Here is a 19,620-nt window from a genome sequence, read left to right as displayed (position 1 = left end):
AAACTACTATCAATATTAATAATTTAAATGCCTGGTCTCAGATAAACAAATTAATTACCACCGATGCTATTTAGGAGTACTAAAACTAACTTCCTCTGAATAAAAACGTCCTTTTTCCGACGATTTGGAATTTTGAACATCAAAGTATAGGACGGAATAACCACAATCTGGAAAATATAGTCCCATTAGTTCACTTAGGAGAGTGAAAAGTTTGGTCCCTTTAATGTTAAATTTACTTTTTGCGTATTTCGTTACATTTTGAGAAGTTAAGTTAATCGAAAAACTTTTGATTATTAAATATTTTTTATGAAATTCGTTTATCCAAATTAAATAAGATTTTAAAGAATTATTTTTTATAATTATTTATCAATTTATTTAATAATTGTCGAAAAATTTTGAACTGTATGGAATACAAATTTTACACTATTTTAAGTTGTATTATTTTAAATGTCAAACTCAAACCTTGAACAAAATCGGCCGAATAATTTTTGAGAAATGAAGGTTTAAAAAGGTTTTTTAGAAATTTTATTATCCAGTGAAAACTTGATCATTAGAGCAAAAGTTATTCAGGATAATATTTTTGCTCACCGAACTTACTCTCTTAGAGAGAATTGCTCTGAATTCTTGACTCTCATTCAAAGAAAATTAGTTCCGCTGCTCCGAACTGAATAATCTTGTTATACGAATACAAAAATCTCATTATGCATTTCATTTGAAATAATGCTTAAATATCAAAGTAACGAACAATACTTCTATTTTGGGGGTGTGGAACGTGTTACACACATGAAAGGGACTATTGAAAAGGAATGATTAAAAATTCTAACTGCATGAACATGAGGAATGTTTTCAAAAAATATTTTTTGGTGTGTATATTGTTTATGTTTTGCATGATAAAATAGGAATTTTTGTCTAAAATATTCCAATTAATTTCGAAAAAAAGCCAATAATAATTTGAAAAGTGAGGAGAATGCTGGGTCGCGATTCCTCAATACAGCGTTTAACGACCAGCTCTCCCGTTTGGTGGGGCCTCCCTGGCCGAGCGGTGCAAAGCGTGGAGGTAGCGGGTTCAAATCCCGCTGTTACCATGGATGCATCTTCGTACTGTCCTTCTTATTAAGCTATATATCCTTCTATTTTACAAAGGTTTATAAGCCTAAATTGAGCACACAAGCCTGCAAATGTATGTGATTCCAACAAACCAATAATATACCTGTTTGGCATCTTAAATAAACATTTAAAGAAAAAAAAAACTTAATTCTTGATTTTTTCTTTTCGTTTTTAGTTTGGGTAACAAATTTTAAAAGAAATAAAAGATTGCAATATAATTGAGACTAACTACAACCGAGAGAAAAATCTTCAAAAATGAGAGCAAGTCGTTAAAAGCCGCTGTATTGCAAATTAGCTGCCGGGTCGGTATCGCGATGGTATGTTCTTTGGTTTCTCAAATTTTATAACACAATTAAAAAAACAACAACTGAGGTTTAGAAAACCTTCATTGGCGGTTTGGTAACGCTATAAATAAAAACACTTTGAAGCGTATTAAGTTGTCCCTGACTGCTTTTTCGTTTTCCACATAAGCTGAATGGTTTGATCGTAGCAAGCTTAAACGTACCTTGTCGTCATTTCATTTATGCAAAGTTCTCCTTGATAAGCATGAGAAAAATTAATTCTCAATATTTTAAATTATTGAAATTTTATTTTTTTTTTTTAAATGTTGTGTGTTTAGTATTTACAATATTTTTTTCTTTAAAATTCCGCCAATACAACTTTTGTTTTTTGTGGAATATATTAGGTCCATAAATAAAGATTAAGAGACTTTTTATATAGTTTATTCAATGGTATTAAAAGTATCACCTGTAATTTTCTAAGTTTTAATCCGATTGTCCATAATGCCATACTCGTTAAACAGTTCAAATAGCATAGGCAACTGCTTGAACCATTTGCGCACTTCAACCTTGAATATGCCGTTTGTTTGAAACTAACGTCCTTGCAGTTGCTGTTTTGAGTTTATCGAAGATGTAGAAGACACTTGGTGACAGATTTGGACTGAATGGTGTGAAGCTCGACACTCCCCATTTGAATTTTTGCAGTATTTTCTTTATTGTCTTGGTCTCGTCTTTAGGAGCGTTGTTGTGCAATAGGATGATTCCATGATAAAAACGATCGGGATGTTTTAATTTCCTTGCCTTTTAAGCTTTGTTCAGATTTCCAAATATCAGTGATCCATAGTTCCTGCTTCTGGACTTCCAGCAGCTTTGCTCTTCTTCGTTTCTTCCATTACTTATTATTTACAGAAACGAATGAATGGACTGACAGCTACTTGGTAACAATATATTTATCACTGCTTGAATTATGCTTCCAAGCGATGGAAAATAGTGAGTGTATCCTTTTCGGCACACCAACTACTACATCTTAGATTTGCATTCATTCTTAAAATAACATAATTTTAGTTTAATGTCCTCTGACCAAGATCTGATTATCACCTAGGCCAAATAGGCATGGGCCTAGGGACCACAATTCCTGAGGGGCCTCAAAAATTAGTAAAGGTTGACTAGCTTAGTGTTGGTTCAAGTACTAAATAAAAATTGTTACAGCTTACAATAAAAAATAATTCAGCTAATTAGTTACTTTTAGCAAAAATCGCTGATTTCAAATGTTTGTGGTCACCTAACTATTTTTATTTTGATACATCATTGTTTTGTTGTTTTATAATATGCTTTAATTTACAGATACATAAACTTTAAATTAGAAAAAATAATCTTCAATTGTCTGCTTTCAAAATTTCTTAGAATGTTTCTCTTGAATAATGCAGTTCAATAGATTCTTTTTTATTTTCAGGATCACTCTTAAGTAATTTAATTTAAAAAATGTCTTGTATGGGGCCTGGAAAATTTGGTGGGCCTTGGGCCTGAATTTGTCCCTTCCTCTGCCTTGTTATTAATTGACCATACGAAATATATTTAATAAAATGTAATGGTTAATTATGTGTTATGTAGTATTAACTTAATTATTGTTTAAGTTCGATACTTCACTTTTAGTGCTAAATATTAATTATATTTTATTTTTAAAGTCAGAAGAAATATTTTCTAAGTATTGTTCTCATCAAGTCTTTCAAGAAATTCTAATCAATATGAATTTCAGATTTCTGTTTATAGTTTATAAAAATTCACACGCAATGTTTTATTTTTCTTGCTTTTATTTTTTGGAAATAATTTTCTTTTCAAGTTGTTTTCCATAAAATCCATAAATTTCTTCTCGGATGACATGAGACTTTTGAATGTCCTCCAAACGTGAAGCTCCTGAAAAAAAAACAATTTTAACTTGATACTTATTAGTAAGGCATGTTACTTATCAATCACGAAAAAATAATATTGAAGAACATCTATTAACTTTTTAATTTGAAACTTAGCGTAGATTTTGAAGAAGCTTAAAATTTTACTTGACGCGAGAAGTGTATACCTTACCTGATAAAGCCATTGTTGTATCCAATTGTTTTTTGATCATTTGAAAAATATTCAAGACACCATCTTGTCCCTAAAAAAAATAAAAAATGAATATAATTTACGTTTGAATATTGAAACAACGTCAAATCCCTCCTTTACAAAATCGTTATATACAATTAAGAAAACAATGCATTATCAACAGAAACAAAATACATTAAGTTTTTATCAAGGAAACTGCCACGCTTTTAAAAGCATTATTTTTTGGCATCGAAATCAAATTTTTAAGTTGCCGTAAAGAACGTTTTTGGTGAAAAAGACCTTATTTTCCATGTTAAAAATAAATATTTTTATTTATTTCCGCTGACATTTAATCGGAATTCAAAAAACTTGAAAAGTATTAACAAACATGTTAGAGTAAAAATGGCATATGTTGGTATAAGTGTTATTTATCAATATTGTTCCACACCCTTCATTTGTATTACATATTGTTTGGTTCAGAAACATGTCGGGGAGCTGAACATACCCTATTTTGCACAAAGTATTAGGACTACCACCTAAGGATCTAGTCAGAACAGCGCATGTTGTGGGTTGTTTTTAATAATTTGGTATGGGTGTGCCATAGTTCTTGTGTTCGGAAACATGAACTCTAAGATGTATGTGAAGATTCTAGACCAAAGATGGGCAAACTTTTTTGGTCGAGGGCAAAAAAACGAAGAAAAGAAGTTTGGCGGGCCAAGTAAAGACTTCTAAAATCGAAAAACGATATACAAGTTTTCATTTAAATATTTAATGTGATGAATGAAATTGCGATTTCATTTATAAAAGTTCTTTATATTGCCGTTCCAAGTTAGATGTACTTATTTTAATGATCAAGGCTAAACGTTTGTCTGTTAGTCTACTTCTGAAATGATTTTTTCAAAGGTTTATAGATGAAAACACTTGTTCACATATATAAAATGAAGCAAACATAGCACTGATTTTCTTGGCATGAAATATTAAATTTGGGAAACTAGCTTTTAGTAATGGTTTGTAAAACTCTAACTTTGGCATATTTAGAAACAACTGCTTCAGATGGCGCCAATATACGGCTATTCTATAAAGAACTTTTGCTTTCAACATTTTACCAATTGAAGCTGCCTATTTCTATCAATTTATGTTTTGTAGAAGAAAAATAGAGAAAGTAAAAAGGTCATCAATAATTTGCTAAAAAGAAAGAACAAAAATAGCTTTAAACAAAGTAGACAAAAAAATTGATGTATATAGTTTATATTCGTCACGGATCGGCAAGTTAAAATTCTATCCTCGGGCCGGATAAAACCTTCCGGCGGGCCAGAGTTGGCCCTCGGGTAGTAGTTTGCTCATCCCTGTTCTAAACAATGCTGATTTCTAAACTCCTTAATTTTTCGGGTAAGGCCCATTTCTTTTCCAATGAAGAAAACTGATCCAGTTACATATATCGAGACTTGCACAGCCGTGGTTTGATGAAATGGATGTTCAAAAACTAGACTGGTAGTTCTCAGAGACTCAATTTATATCCCAAAGAACGCTTTTGGAATGAATCTGTAACCAGAAATAATTAAACACAGGTAAATATAGTTATAAAATTTTACTCACGCTATGTACTAGACCCCAAATAATCGGTCTACCAAAGAAGACGGCTTTTGCACCTAAGGCCAGAGCTTTAAAAACGTCCCCACCAGAGCGAATGCCTCCATCTAAATAAATCTCCGCCCTACCCTGTACTGCATCCACTACTTCAGGCAAAACATCTAGCTAGAGAAAAAAAAAATATTCAATTTTAAATAATAACAAACAACGGTTAACTTTGAGCTATTTTGCCTCCATTCATTTGATTATTCCTTATCGAGTTTATTTGTTGTCATAAACACAGAATTTACAAATTCGGTTATTTATAAGTGCAGAAGTTAAAGTTTATGGCAAATTCTTTACAGTTGGTAAAATTTTGAAAATCCCACCGACAATATCGCAAAAAATGTTCTTAGAATAAATTAATTTTAAATAATAAGTTGAAGGATTTTTTTTATAAATCAATCTCAATCCCCAAAATAATTTAACATATCCTTTCTGAAAAAAAATGGCCCTGCAAAATGTTAAAAATAACTCAAATCAAACGAAATAAATGGATTAACTTAAACACATTTGAGAAATTCAGCTCATCTATTTTGTATTTCGCGCCTTCACAAAAGTATTGTTCAGATCAGTCACAACATAGTAATGTTGGATTTCGTCAGAACTTGGGCAAACGTACCTGCGTGAATGTGCAGAATGCCAGAAGTGCTAAATCTCTCAAATATAGTCAAGTTCCTGAATGCGCATAAAACTAAATTTGTAAGATCATTTAGAAATATCTATAGCGATCACAAATATCCTTTTCCGCTTATATCTTTTTTCTTTCTTCTCTCCTGGGAAATTTAGATATGGAATTTTTTTTACTACATTGGGAATTATTTTCATTCCTAGTAGTAATTTTTTTTTCAGGGAGGTGATATGTGATTGGTGAATGTTTCATTAACTTACAGTTGCAGGTACACCGTCTAGCTGTCGTCCACCATGATTAGAAACGAGAATCCCTGAAGCTCCATTCTCTACAGCCAGAGCAGCATCTTCACCTGTCATAAAACATTCAGAAAAACAAATGTTTAAGTTTACAAATGTAGAGAGAGAAACTCAATGTTTGAAGATATATCTATCCTTATGAGCAACTATAATATCTACCTCTTTTTCCGTAAGAAAACACACAGTTCCATGATTCGGTAACTAAATGGTTTTGTTTGTTCTTTAAAAATCGTCTTAAAAAATCTTCTAAAAATTTTTTTTGTTTGTTCTTAACAGTCATTACTCACTCCACTGATAAAAGCCGGTGTCGTAAGTTCGATTCTGAAATCCGAAAAATCGTGCTAGTTTGCTCAGCAAGGTGCAATTAAATCTGTTGTGGTTGAAAGTTCTCTCATTGGTTGTGGGTCTGTAAGTTTGGAGAGAGGGGTACCACCTCAAAAGCTGCTCGTGTCGACTGACCGAATAAAAATTTCGTGATTTGGTTGCAATACCATGGCTGCTAATAGATAAAGCTTGATAAAAAGAGCTATGCGCTTAGTCATGGCTGGGTAGTGTGTGTTCTATACAGTCATGTAATTTAGGGGGCATTTTGTTTTCAATCAAAGTGATATATATCATGTTTTAAAATATTTGATTGTTTTTCTAGATCTTGTAGTTTTAGAGAAGCTTCAAAAAAATTAAACATTTTGCACGTATTAAAAAGAAATACTAAGTGTTGAATGAAAATTATTAAAATTCATAATACTTAGTAATCAAAAGACAATTTTAATTTTGCTTATTCCAATTTTAATTCCTGCAGCTTAATTTAAGAGAATCTATATCACATTTGGTTGCTTATATAATGATAATATATAAATATAATAATCCATTTTATATACTATGATTATATTAAAGATAATATGTGTAATAATATAAAACACAGCAAATATTAGTATGTCTGACAAAAATAAATAAACAAAACAAAAGTGTTTCATCAATTAGATGAAATTATACATTTTGAATGGAACAGAAATTATTTTTTAAAAATATCGTGAGACAATCAGTGAAGATTTTCGCAAAAAAAAAATAATAAATAAATATTTAACTTATTCTGTAAGACTTGTTTAAAATATTTCAATTAAATAACTATTTTTAAGAAATTTTTTTTTATCTAAGAAATTTAGTACTGTATTTCTGCGAATAATTATTCTCTAAAGATATTTAAAGCGAACAATATTACAAAAATGTTACCAGTTAAAACTCCTTTCACCACAATTGGTAAAGAAGTGAATGTCCGTATCCATTGGATATCTTTCCATGTGACCGTTGGGTCAAGCAGAGAAAATCCAATTTTTGTTCGTAAACTTGAACCGGAGCCATGGACATCATTTTTAGCTTGTAAATTTGGAAGTCTGCAAATATTATTTCAAAAAAAATTAGTGGTGAGAGCAAATACTATAATCAAAGAATATAATTTATACAATGAAATAAATTTTTGTACTTGGTTCTGCGTAATTTTCATTGACTTGTAAGTTTATCATTCACAGAAAAAACTGCTAAGATGATTAGAAAAATTTGCTAAGATGTTTTATATGCTTTTCGAACCGAGTTCACGCAGAATTGGATATCTGCAAGTAACGCCATCGTAGGTTAATTGGGTACTTGCACTTCAAAAAGAAGATGATGTCGGATACCCACACATGTGGGGCCTATGACGTCAGTGCCAGCTGATAGTTATACGCAAAATATCGTGTTAAAATTAAGCTAAGTTTCTCCAAATAAATTAGAATGTTAATTAACGCGAAATCATGTGAATACAGTGCCGCACCACGAATTTGTTGAACTATAATTCTTTTTCGTATACGCCTTTTAGTTAGATTAGATTTATTATTTGTTTATGTATTTTATTGCAACCTTGATGTATTTTCGTTTTGTGTACCTGGCCACTTTGATGCATAATTTGTTTGTTTCTGTTCTACATGACTTCGTGCCTGTCGATGTGTTAACTGAGAAATATTTAGTGAAATAATTTAAATCTTTATGAAAAAATTTTTGGGAAAGAATATAGATTATGTCACTTAAGAGAATTGATATTTGACAGGCTTGTTCACTCGAAATAGAATGGAAAGAACAGTTGCCAACATAAGCCAATGCCACGTTTCAATAACCAATCAGGATCGAGATACCCATACTACGTCACATGCAGGTATCCCATTGCGTGTCATTTGTCGATTTAGAAGCCAATCAGGTTTGACAATCACGCGTGATGTCGCTTACAGGTATCCAATTAAATCTGATTTAAAGAGACGGAATTTTTTGTAACCTTACCATCTATCTATTTTGTATGTTGACATCTAAAATTAGTCAGATTTGTATGGGGTGTAATTGAATGCTACTTCATAAGTTGACCATAAAATTGAATTAGTTAAATTATTTTAAAAGCTAACCTAAAACTTTTTTGTGAGTTCACCATATAAGGAACTATGGTGGACTTCTGAATAATTCAGTTTGGACGCATGACTTCATTTATTTTAGATGATTAAATAAAAATAATGGCATGTAATTCTTTTTATTCTATTGTATTAAAAATAGTAATCAAGCTTATTACCTAAAAATATGCATGTCTGTTTATCTTAAACTAATCATTTTAAAATTAAATTTATTTAACAAATCGTAATTCTTTTCTGTAATAAATCTCATTTCTCAAGATATATAGAGGTCAATTAATTTAAAATTAAATTTATGTAATAAATTTTAATTCTTTCTGTAATTAAACTCATTTCCTAAAACAGAGGTCAATAAATTTAAATTTAAAACTTAATTTATCTTATAAATTGTAATTATTTTCTGTAATCTCATTTCTCAAGATATATAGAGGCCAATAAATTTAAAATTAAATTTACGTAATAAATTGTAATTCTTTCTATAATTACATTCATTTCTCAAGATGCATTCTTGCTAAATAAGATTTTAAAATAGAATTTTTGAAAAAATATTTTTATTCACTTTTATTTATACTTAATTATTTTGGTTGATAATGTGTGAGAAGTGGAGTGTCTGAAAATAACATGATATAAAAAATAAAATACACTGACTCTATAAGTAGATTAACCGTCTAAATTGACCACTGTTATTAAACTGTAATTAAAAGGAAATTACTGTATTAAAGGATTTTACTGTAATTAAAAGTGAAAGTAAAAAACATACGCTAAATGACTGGGCAGTGTTAAATTATGCACCATATTTATTCCCCACATGCCATTTACTGGCGAGTCAGCAGTCACAACTATTGCCTTGATCCCTGCTATATCTGCTCGATGTATCAACGCTTTCGTCCGTTCTCTGTCTCTAGCTATATACACCTGAAGCCAGAATACAGTGCCTGGAGGAGTTCTGTCAATCAATTCTTCCATCGATGTCGTGGACAGTGTGCTTAAAATCATGACTCCTCCTAGTGCTGATATAGCTGCAAAAATTATGAAGAGCTTTATTTATTTATTAAATAGAGTTAGGTGCATGGAAATAGCACTATGATAAAAATAAGCATATTGTGACTAACTGGCTAAACGGGCATAATTAGTCCATATGGTCTGTTAAAAAAATCGAATGTCGAAACAAAGTTTAGGCGGTAAAGTTTAGTAAACGTTTGTGATTATATTGAATTCGAATCTTGAATTTGTTATTTCTTTTCTCCATCATTTTTGCATTTGCCATTCTATAGCACAGCGGTTCCTAATAGGTGATGGGTGGAAACTTTGGGTTACGTGTGAGGGTCATAGGGGTTTGGAGAGCAGAATTTTTCTTTTGGCCTGTGATGATTTTGGAAATTTGTAATTACGAGATTTGTAATTTGTAGAAAAAATAATCTGAACATTTATTTTATATTCCGATTATTTTATGAAATTAAGTACCAATGAAAAAAGAAATTAAAAAATACTGATATTTTCTAATAACATAAATATTAAACAAATTATGTAAAGGAATAAGCAAATTATTAAAAAATGCATTAGTATTTTCCATCATAATTTCGATTCAGAATGAAATAACTAAATTCAATAATACAGAAATCTGCCTCCTTGCCCTCTTGTCTAACCATTTTTAACCTTTATAACTGTTTTTTTTTTCGTTTTTACTTTAACGAAATCCGAAAATTTGCGTAGTTTTTTTATTTTAAGCTAAATGCATGTATCAAAAACAAATTTAAAACTAGCCTAGAAGCCGATTTTGACCTGCGAATTCAATGTCTGATTAAAACCAATTATAAAACTAATACTGATGAAAAAATTAATTTTCCCTCATTAAATTAGTAATTCTTCTTTGATTAATATGTTCACAATTGTTATTGAATTTTCTTTTGAGGTTGGAGATTTCGGCAAAGAAATTCGATTATTTAGGATTCCATAACTGAAAAGAAATTAGGAACAACTGCTGTAGAAGACAACTGTGAAAAGAAACCGCAGTAATTACTAGATCTCTAGGAAACTAGAATTCCAAAATGTTTTCTAGTACTCATACAGTAACGTAGTCAACGTCACTTAAAAAATGTATCAGTTGTAGAAAAGTTTATGAAATCTTAGTTTCTTTAAGATTTTCTAGTAAGTGTTGCAATTCTTTTCATAGAACATCGAACTTACAAATGAGGCAATGGATTAGATCATTCCATTTCGACAATCTTCAACCTACATTAGGACCCATTCCTTGAAAATCTCCCATCACTAATGATTACAGTAGATTGCTCAGTAAAATATAAATTTGCTTTATCACTAACTGAAAAATGTCAAACTCATATACATTACAGCTTGGGAAGTTTATTTCTCGTAATCAGGTCTTAAAAATGGAGAAATGAGGAAAGCATATAATATCTTTAATTAATTGAAGAAACGAATATATAGTGCTAAATATTAATTAACAAAATGAGTACAACTTGTACACAATAAAATTCAGAACTGTCATTGAAATGCTATCAGAAAAATCTCCAGCATCGTAAGTTGATGACCTTTAAACGCTGATGGAACATCGGCGTTCCTTTTATATATTATTTTACTGCCAGTCTAACTACAAGCAAAAATATATATTTTGGCCTTTTTAATTATAAAAAACAATCTAACAGTTACTGAAAAATTCTGTTAGATTATGGAAATTATATTCGTATTAAAATATAGAAGGCAGAAAAAAGTGATTTTTGAAATTTTTTCTTCTATCATATCCAAACATTTATCAATAATTGATTTTGTAAACTTAAGAATTACAAAATAACGAAAAAAATATAAGAAATATGCTTAATAAAAATGTAGCTAAATACCTCGCCCAGATTTAAAATCTATTTAACAAGTTGATGTAGGCAAATATATTGGCAAAACAGAGGTTTGAGTGAATGTCTTATCTAGTTTAATTCTTCATTCCTGTCCTGGAGTTGAGTAAAGTTAAATTAATCTTTTTTTAATTTCATTTTCATAAAATATTGAAAGATCCTTCTATAGTGCAATTGGTGTGTATGAAGTTGTAGCTTTAATAATCGTTTTTTGCGATGAATAAATATATTTTGACATACTTAATCAGCCTTTATTCTACACCTCAAATGTTCTTCGATTTCAGCAATTAACCCAATCAATTGTGTGTGTGTTTTTCCATTTGTAATAAAAAAAATTTGTGTTTTATGTAATGAATTCTTAATTAATTACTTCTGATATTAATAACTTCTTTTCATCTTGTCTTTAGATTTGATAATTTGTCAGCACAATTATTAATTCAGCTCATATAAGGCTTTGAGTCATGGAGGCACATTAGTGCGTAAACATAAGATAATTTGGTCCAAAGGTATTCCTTGGTCATTGATTTTTGTGTTCTCTACAAGTCACTAATTCATTTTTATATGAATATTACGAAAAAATAGATATTTAAAGTGGTTTTAGGACCACCATGTATATCGAAAAGTACAAAGAATATAAACTTACCTCTTGCAGTTGCAAGTTCTCCTTCGGGATGCACCATTTTTTGGAATGCAATTGGAGAAGCTCCGAAAGGTATGCTGAGTGACTGTCCCAATAAAGTGACACTCATATTCCTGTTGGAGACATTGCGAAACAAGCGAGGTCTGATTCTCAGCCTGTTGAGAAATAAATAAATTACATATCTCCTAAAATTATCAAGATTCACCACTACAGTTAGTTTATCATTTATAAAATAATTTTTACTAGTTATTGAAAGTCATTAAAATAATATTCATTCATGTAACATAATTATGTTATTTCTTGTCTAAACGCAAAAGATATTCTTGAGTTAAAAGAGGTTCGTCTGCCACTGCCTATGGGCAATAAGATGTTTCGATGCATTGTGCTGTTATCATGAGGAAATTCGCAAATTTTAAAGAGCCCAAGAAGCAGTTTGAATTGAAAATATCACACGAGGAAAAATATGGTTTACTAATGTGTTTCCCAAAGCCCTCCAATTATTGAAAATAGTCTAGTTCTTATTGTAAAGAGTTTCATAATTGAAGTTACAACTTGTTTGAAAACAGTACCTTTTGAAAGCCTGCTCATTGTCTATGAGCGTTTGTTGTTCCTCAGCACCACTGTTGTAATAATCCCTGGCATGTCTATCCATATAAACAGTTGCATATCCTTCATAGTCTCTCACACATTTCATATAACTATTACTCAGTCTGGAAAGGTAAATTTTGATAATGTTTGAGAAACATACATAATAGAATTATGTCCTATACGTAATAAATTTATGAACCAATTAATACAGAAAAACAATAAAGAAAATTTCATTTTTCATTACAAAAACTTCAAATTTCACTCACTTTCGTGTAAATCTAGCTTCACTTTGTGCCAAAGCTTCCTGAAAAGTATTAAAGTAGCACATTACTAATACACATTGAAAATTCCGGAATCCTTCGCAAGCATTTTTTTTAAAAAAAGTATAAAATTTTACTTAAATTTGATGTTATAATTACGCTATCACGAGGACGCTATCACGTGGTTCAAGCAAAATTTTGTTCACAGATTTCGAACCCTTGAGTAAAATTTTTTTTATCGTTTACTGATTTTATCGTATACTGGCTTTTATCAATACTATTTTTAATATTGTTTTCAGCACTTTCTGATAAAATATGAGTTTCAAGAATGCTAGTGGGTCTGCAAATATTAAGTTAATGATTTGTATGCACTTTTTCTTTTGTTTAGCTTCAAGTATAAAAACAGTTTCTATATGAGTTTGAAAAATATTGAAACATTAAATTAATTTTTTTACCTTCGATATGTATCCAGTTGCTAGCTGTGATAGACAAAAGCATATTTCCCAAATGAAATATACTCTTTCTTTATTCATTTTACATCAAATCTGGAGAAAACAAAACAAGGATCTGGAGAAACTAAATTAATGTATTAGTTAGCAACAATTTCATAATACAACAACAATATAGAGTACACGCTACATATTATAAAGTATAAACATATGAAGTTTATATATCATATTAATAATTGTTAATGATAAATATTTATACGGGACAAATATTAGTCTATACTAGATTACAAACATGTTTTTAAGTTACCATAATTTTTCACTGAAAATTAAAAGCTTTGGAAATACTGCTACTAGAAAATACTGCCATACTACTACTTCAAAGAAAAATTATAAGCACCACCGAAGTCAATGCCGAGCACCCAGCCACGTTTTACATGTTGTGTACAGAGACAGAACTAATTTTATACAAGTTTATTACATGAAAGAAAAACAATGTGCTTTTGTGTTTTTTCGTTATCGAAAATACTAATAATGTCATGTTGAAGCTAACACTCGCAGTTGTAACTGCTAAAATAGTTATTTTTTCCTTTTGGTTGCATTCAATTTTAGTCCTAAAAAGGAACAAAACATTCATATTATTATAGATGATCTGACTTATTAAAATTATGCATTTTATCACATTTCAAATTTGTCCATCCTGGTAGCGAGCGGAGCGAGCTATGTCCGCTAAGCATAATATCGCATAACAATCGTTTGGGGTTAGCTAGCGTCAGAATGCAGGAAGCATAACCCCCTAGTAATCGTGATTTCAACATAGGAAATAAAGTATTCTCTCATAAAGTCACTGATTGCCTTTAATTTGAAGGTATTTGACCGTGAAAAAACAGCTAGGTTATAGGTTTGAACATTCTGCATGTTTAACGGACGTAGCCAACAAAAACAGTTCAATGCGCTACAGCCTTACACCAATAACGTAAATTTACCGAACTTCCCCGTTTTGCTTGAAAAGCGGATCTTGTCCGTAAAATTATACGGTAAATGATGCTAAATTACATTTCTTTGTCAATGTATAGTAGATCATAAAATACCTGAGTTTATGGTTCCACATAAGAGAAACAAATAAATGGATTGACAAAATAATTAATTTAAAAAAGTGTAATAATTTAACTTTTACTAAATAAAATGTCCTTCGTTATTTGATTATTGAAGTAAAATATTTAATATAAAAATAAATGAAATAGTTCTCAGGGTTACGAAATATTTTAATGTTGCAAGGAATTTAAAAGAATTAATTTTCTTTTCTATTTTTCATAAAAGATTTAAAACTTTTCTAATTAATCTTTTTTTTTTATTAAAAGAACTGATTTTTTTATTTTAAATTGCCTACAAATCTATTAAATGCAAAAAATTATTTCTTTATGAAAACACATAATAAAACCTACCTATATTCTTTCCTTACAAATCACAGACTAACCCTTTCACAAAGCAAACGAATTTCACTATAAAATAAAATTTACGTGCATGATAATTTATATGGAGCTCATCTTCTTTTTTCAACCCAATTATTTAACATCCCTTGATTTTTTTGTTGTTTTTAATATATTTTCATATTTTTTCTCATTTGGACATCTTCCTGCGACTGACCCACATATAAGGCTACAACTCCTAATTCTATGACCTCGTTCTTCTTCATGAAGCATACTGTGTGTGTGGGTAATAAGATTGGTCAGAATTAATTGGACTACATAAAAATAATAAAGGTAGCCTGTCTCATTTCAGATTAATTCTCATTTATCATTAGATAACTAATTTTTTGACATGTTCGTTATCAATTTACACATTGTATGTTTGGTATTATTTTGAACAATATATAATTTAGTTATACAAAAGGTGGGATGCAAGTTGTCTTGTAGTTTATAATAACGGTAGAAAAAAATTGAATAATTAATTTATTATTGGGGCGTTAAATAATTGACCTTAACAATGAATTTGACAACGTCATATTTTATTTAATGATATTTATTTATTTTAAGTTTTTAAACTATTATTAACCCCTTTCAGTTATTAAATTTTACTTTTCCTGTGTTAATCTACAGGAATTTATTGAATACAGTTTCTTTATTATTCAAGAAACTATAATTAAGTTTTTTTTTAAATATTTCTCGTTTGATTTGCTTCATCTAATCAAAAATTTGAAGTTTTTTAAACACTGTATGTAGGTAATAAGGATGGGAATTAATGATTTGAAATGAAAATTAAAGATTGGAAATAGAGTTCAAAAATTGGAAATGGAATTTAAAAATTTTCAGTTTCTAAAATACTGTTGGTGGATAAAAAGAATAGTCAGAATTAATTGGTCGAAAAATAATAAAAGTTAAATGTCACATTTTAGATTAATTCTCATTTATTACGAAACCTGTAATTAAATTCATATCTAATTAATAATCCATTACTTATAAAATATTTCTGTTTTATTTATGAAATTATATTTTATTTAAATGTTTGTGAGAAAAGAAATTTTAAAACGATGTTTTTTTTAGAATTATAATATAATTATGAAAAATATATATGCATTTAAAAAGAATTCTATTAGCATTTCACATCGAATAAAATAACCAAATTCAACAATGAAGTATATTTTCCTGATAATGTTTCTTTCTTTCTTTATGTTATTCAATATTTCCGCTCATTCATTTTTCACTTTAGGCATGCACTAAAATTAATATATGAACTATACAATAGATGCCTCGCTAGACCTATGAATTCAACTGTCGGAAATAAAAATTCAGTTCTAAGACTAATATTGATAAACGATAAGAGAAAAAAAATTTCCTTTAGTCACTAAATATTCTCAAAATAATTAATAAAATTTAGGTCCTTACATAGTTTTAAAATTATAAATTGTTTTTCGTTAATTAATATGTTCATAATCGCGAATGAAATTTTTTAATTAAATCTCGGGGTTCTGCCAAAAGAAGGTCGATTATTTATGGTTCGACAACCAGAAAATAAATCGGTAACCGATGAACTCGACTATAGATGGCGCTCCAGACCTCAGAATATAACTCTGACATAAAAAAAGATAATAATAAAAAACAATTTTAAGACTAATAACGATAAAAGATGTAAGAAAAAATTTCATACATTTGCTAAATATTTTCAAAATAATTAATAAAATTTAGATCATTACACAGTTTCAAAATAATTAATAGTCTTTCGTTAATTTATATGTTCACAACTGTAAATGAAATTCATTAATTAAATCTCGCTTTCCTCCAAAAGAAGGTCGATCATTTACGGTTCCACAACCGTAAAAGCATAAACCTTTAAAACTACTTTATGGTGTATGTTGAAGATAGAAGAACTATAAATTGAAATTTTATGAGGAACATACGCTAAGACTAATTAATTTCAATATACCCATTCGTTTTTAATAGTTTTCTTATTAATTCATTAAGTGATATCATCAACTCTTATATAAATAAAATCTCTAATTCAAAAAGGATATATATGTAGAAAAAATTTCATACATTCGCTAAATATTTTCAAAATAATTAATAAAACTTAGATCATTACACAATGTCAAAATAATTAATAGTCTTTCGTTAATTTATAAGTTCACAACTGTATATGAAATTTATTAATCAAAGGTTTCCGCCAAAAGAATGTCTATCATTTAGGGTTCTTCAACCGTAAAAGCCTAAACATTTAAAACTACGTTAAACTGTATGTTGAAGATAGAAAAACTATAAATTGAAATTGTATGAGGAACATACGCTAAGACTAATTAATTTCAATATACCCATTGGTTTTTTATAGTTTTTTTTATTAATTCATTAAGTGATATTATTATCAACTCTTATAGAAATAAAATCTCATGTAGAAAATTATTTTCACTTATCAGTCTTCATTCTAAATAAACTAGCTTAGATAATAGTCCCTTCTGGATACTAAAAATTTCATGACCTTGGTCGCTAAGAATATAACTCCTTGTCATCTTGACTGGTTTAGATATTTATTTATTTTATTCTTTCCCATCCCCTTTAAAGATAATGATCCTCGGACATATCTAAACTGAAACTTTTAGATTCTTCATATTTTGAAACTGAAACTTTTTGCATCCAATCCAGAGCCTTCTTGTAATTATCATATTTGGCGACCTATCGTGTTTTTTTCTACTAAATAAAAAGTTTATTTTTAAATGTCTTTTCAAATCTTTTTCCGGTATCTCTTTTAAAATATATTTTTGTTTGAGGTTTAGAAAAAAAAATCTAAAATTAAATGATTTTTGAATTTTAAAATTACATTTTGAATTAAAAGTTTATTTTCTGTGTTTCTTATAAATTTTCAACATAAAAAGATTACATTTTAATTTCTGGAATTCATCGATTTTTAAACCTTAAAATATGTTGGCGATATTAACAGTCATCATAATCAAAATAATTTCACATTAATAATTCATTACATTAAATGCAACTAAAAATAGGCACAGCGTGCGCCTTAAGGCACATTTTAAATGTCTTTTTCAAATCTTTTTGAGGTATCCTTTTAAAAATATATTTCTGTTTGAGGCTTAGAAAAAAATTAATTGGTTTTCGAATTTTAAAACTGCATCTAGAATCAATAGTTTATTTTCTGTGTTTCTTATAAATTTTCAATATAAAAAGATCACTCTTAAATTTCTTGAATTTATCGATTTTTAAACCTTAAAATATGTTGGCGATATTAACACTCATCATAATCAAAATAATTTCACATTAATAATTCATTACATTAAATGCAACTAAAAATAGGCACAGCGTGCGCCTTAAGGCACATTTTAAATGTCTTTTTCAAATCTTTTTGAGGTATCCTTTTAAAAATGTATTTCTGTTTGAGGCTTAGGAAAAAAGTAAAAAATTAATTAGTTTTCGAATTTTAAAATTGCATTCCGAATCAATAGCTTATTTTCTGCGTGTCTTATAAGTTTTCAATATAAAAAGATCACACTTAAATTTTTTGAATTTATCGATTTTTAAGCCTTAAAATATGTTGGCGATATTAACAGTCATCATAATCAAAATAATTTCACATTAATAATTCGTTACATTAAATGCAACTAAAAATAGGCACAGCGTGCGCCTTAAGGAAGGCACATTTTAAATGTCTTTTTCAAATCTTTTTGAGGTATCCTTTTAAAAATGTATTTCTGTTTGAGGCTTAGGAAAAAAGTAAAAAATTAATTGGTTTTCGAATTTTAAAATTGCATTCCGAATCAATAGTTTATTTTCTGCGTGTCTTATAAGTTTTCAATATAAAAAGATCACACTTAAATTTCTTGAATTTATCGATTTTTAAACCTTAAAATATGTTGGCTATATTAACAGTCATCATAATCAAAATAATTTCACATTAATAATTTATTACATTAAATGCAACTAAAAATAGGCACAGCGTGCGCCTTAAGGCACATTTTAAATGTCTTTTTCAAATCTTTTTGAGGTATCCTTTTAAAAATATATTTCTGTTTGAGGCTTAGAAAAAAATTAATTGGTTTTTGAATTTTAAAACTGCATCTAGAATCAATACTTTATTTTCTGTGTTTCTTATAAATTTTCAATATAAAAAGATCACACTTAAATTTCTTGAATTTATCGATTTTTAAACCTTAAAATATGTTGGCGATATTAACAGTCATCATAATCAAAATAATTTTACATTAATAATTCGTTACATTAAATACAACTAAAAATAGGCAACTAAGAATAAAATTTTTCAGAGAAGAACAGGTTTTTTTTCTTCATTAAGAAATTAGTTAATTTTAAGTTCGTTAATATACCATGCAAATTTATGATTCTGGTCAGTGTTAAATTTTCAAAAATTTAACACTGATGCGGAATTCCTAACGACCAGTTATCACTGGGATACGAACCCGGTTCACCTCATTGAAATGCGTTCAAATGTAACTACTATAAAAGATTAATAATTATTTACAACTGAAATTTAACTAAAATTGTGAAGGTTAAGAGGACAATAGATGCTAGTAAAAAAAATTTGCAAAAAAAAAATTTAAATCATATGTACTAGATTTATTCTACTTATTAAAGGAAATTGTTAAATATAAATAATTTATTTACTTGGACTTTCAAACACATTGAATTTTCATAATATAATGAATAATTCGTTTGCATAATTCGAAAACAGTATAAGAAAATTTTAAAGATATAATTTTTAGCAAATATTACTATGGAAGTTATGTTGAAATAATAAGTCATAAAATATCATTATTTCAAATAAAATAAAAATTAAATACTATATGAATTTTATATAATAAATAAAAATAAAGCATTTTGATTCAGCAGTTTGCTTTTCACGACATTTATTAAATAGTTAC

General features: G+C 28.7%; 2 protein-coding genes across 2 annotated transcripts in view; both read right to left on the bottom strand.

Annotated features, from left to right (window-relative positions):
• Window positions 1-19,620, bottom strand: part of LOC107437141 (uncharacterized) — a 134,821-nt gene that overhangs the window by 7,738 nt on the left and 107,463 nt on the right. The window lies entirely within an intron of this gene.
• LOC107437140 (uncharacterized) lies at window positions 1,814-14,800 on the bottom strand. The gene is made up of 11 exons (XM_043051512.3): window positions 14,690-14,800; window positions 13,254-13,374; window positions 12,805-12,842; window positions 12,520-12,660; window positions 11,954-12,105; window positions 9,207-9,465; window positions 7,251-7,411; window positions 5,982-6,073; window positions 5,058-5,216; window positions 3,465-3,534; window positions 1,814-3,299 (listed from the first exon to the last, which is right to left on the bottom strand). The coding sequence occupies exons 2-11, from the start codon at window positions 13,329-13,331 to the stop codon at window positions 3,196-3,198; spliced, it is 1,254 nt and encodes a 417-aa protein (XP_042907446.2). The 5' UTR covers window positions 13,332-13,374; window positions 14,690-14,800; the 3' UTR covers window positions 1,814-3,195.

This window comes from Parasteatoda tepidariorum, chromosome 3 (genome assembly GCF_982258835.1).
Source record: "Parasteatoda tepidariorum strain Cologne lab strain chromosome 3, Ptep-v5.0, whole genome shotgun sequence".
NCBI lineage: Eukaryota > Metazoa > Arthropoda > Arachnida > Araneae > Theridiidae > Parasteatoda > Parasteatoda tepidariorum.
This window is presented reverse-complemented; position numbering and strand designations above follow the sequence as displayed.

What these genes read in the sequence shown, in the direction of transcription:
- LOC107437140 (XM_043051512.3), bottom strand. Translation starts at nt 13,331, where the DNA reads ATGAATAAAGAAAGAGTATATTTCATTTGGGAAATATGCTTTTGTCTA. An exon ending in AATGAGCAGGCTTTCAAAAG is followed by an intron (nt 12,106 to 12,519) that starts GTACTGTTTTCA and finishes ATTTCTCAACAG; the next exon opens with GCTGAGAATCAGACCTCGCT. An exon ending in TACAACAATGGCTTTATCAG is followed by an intron (nt 3,300 to 3,464) that starts GTAAGGTATACA and finishes TTTTTTTTTCAG; the next exon opens with GAGCTTCACGTTTGGAGGAC.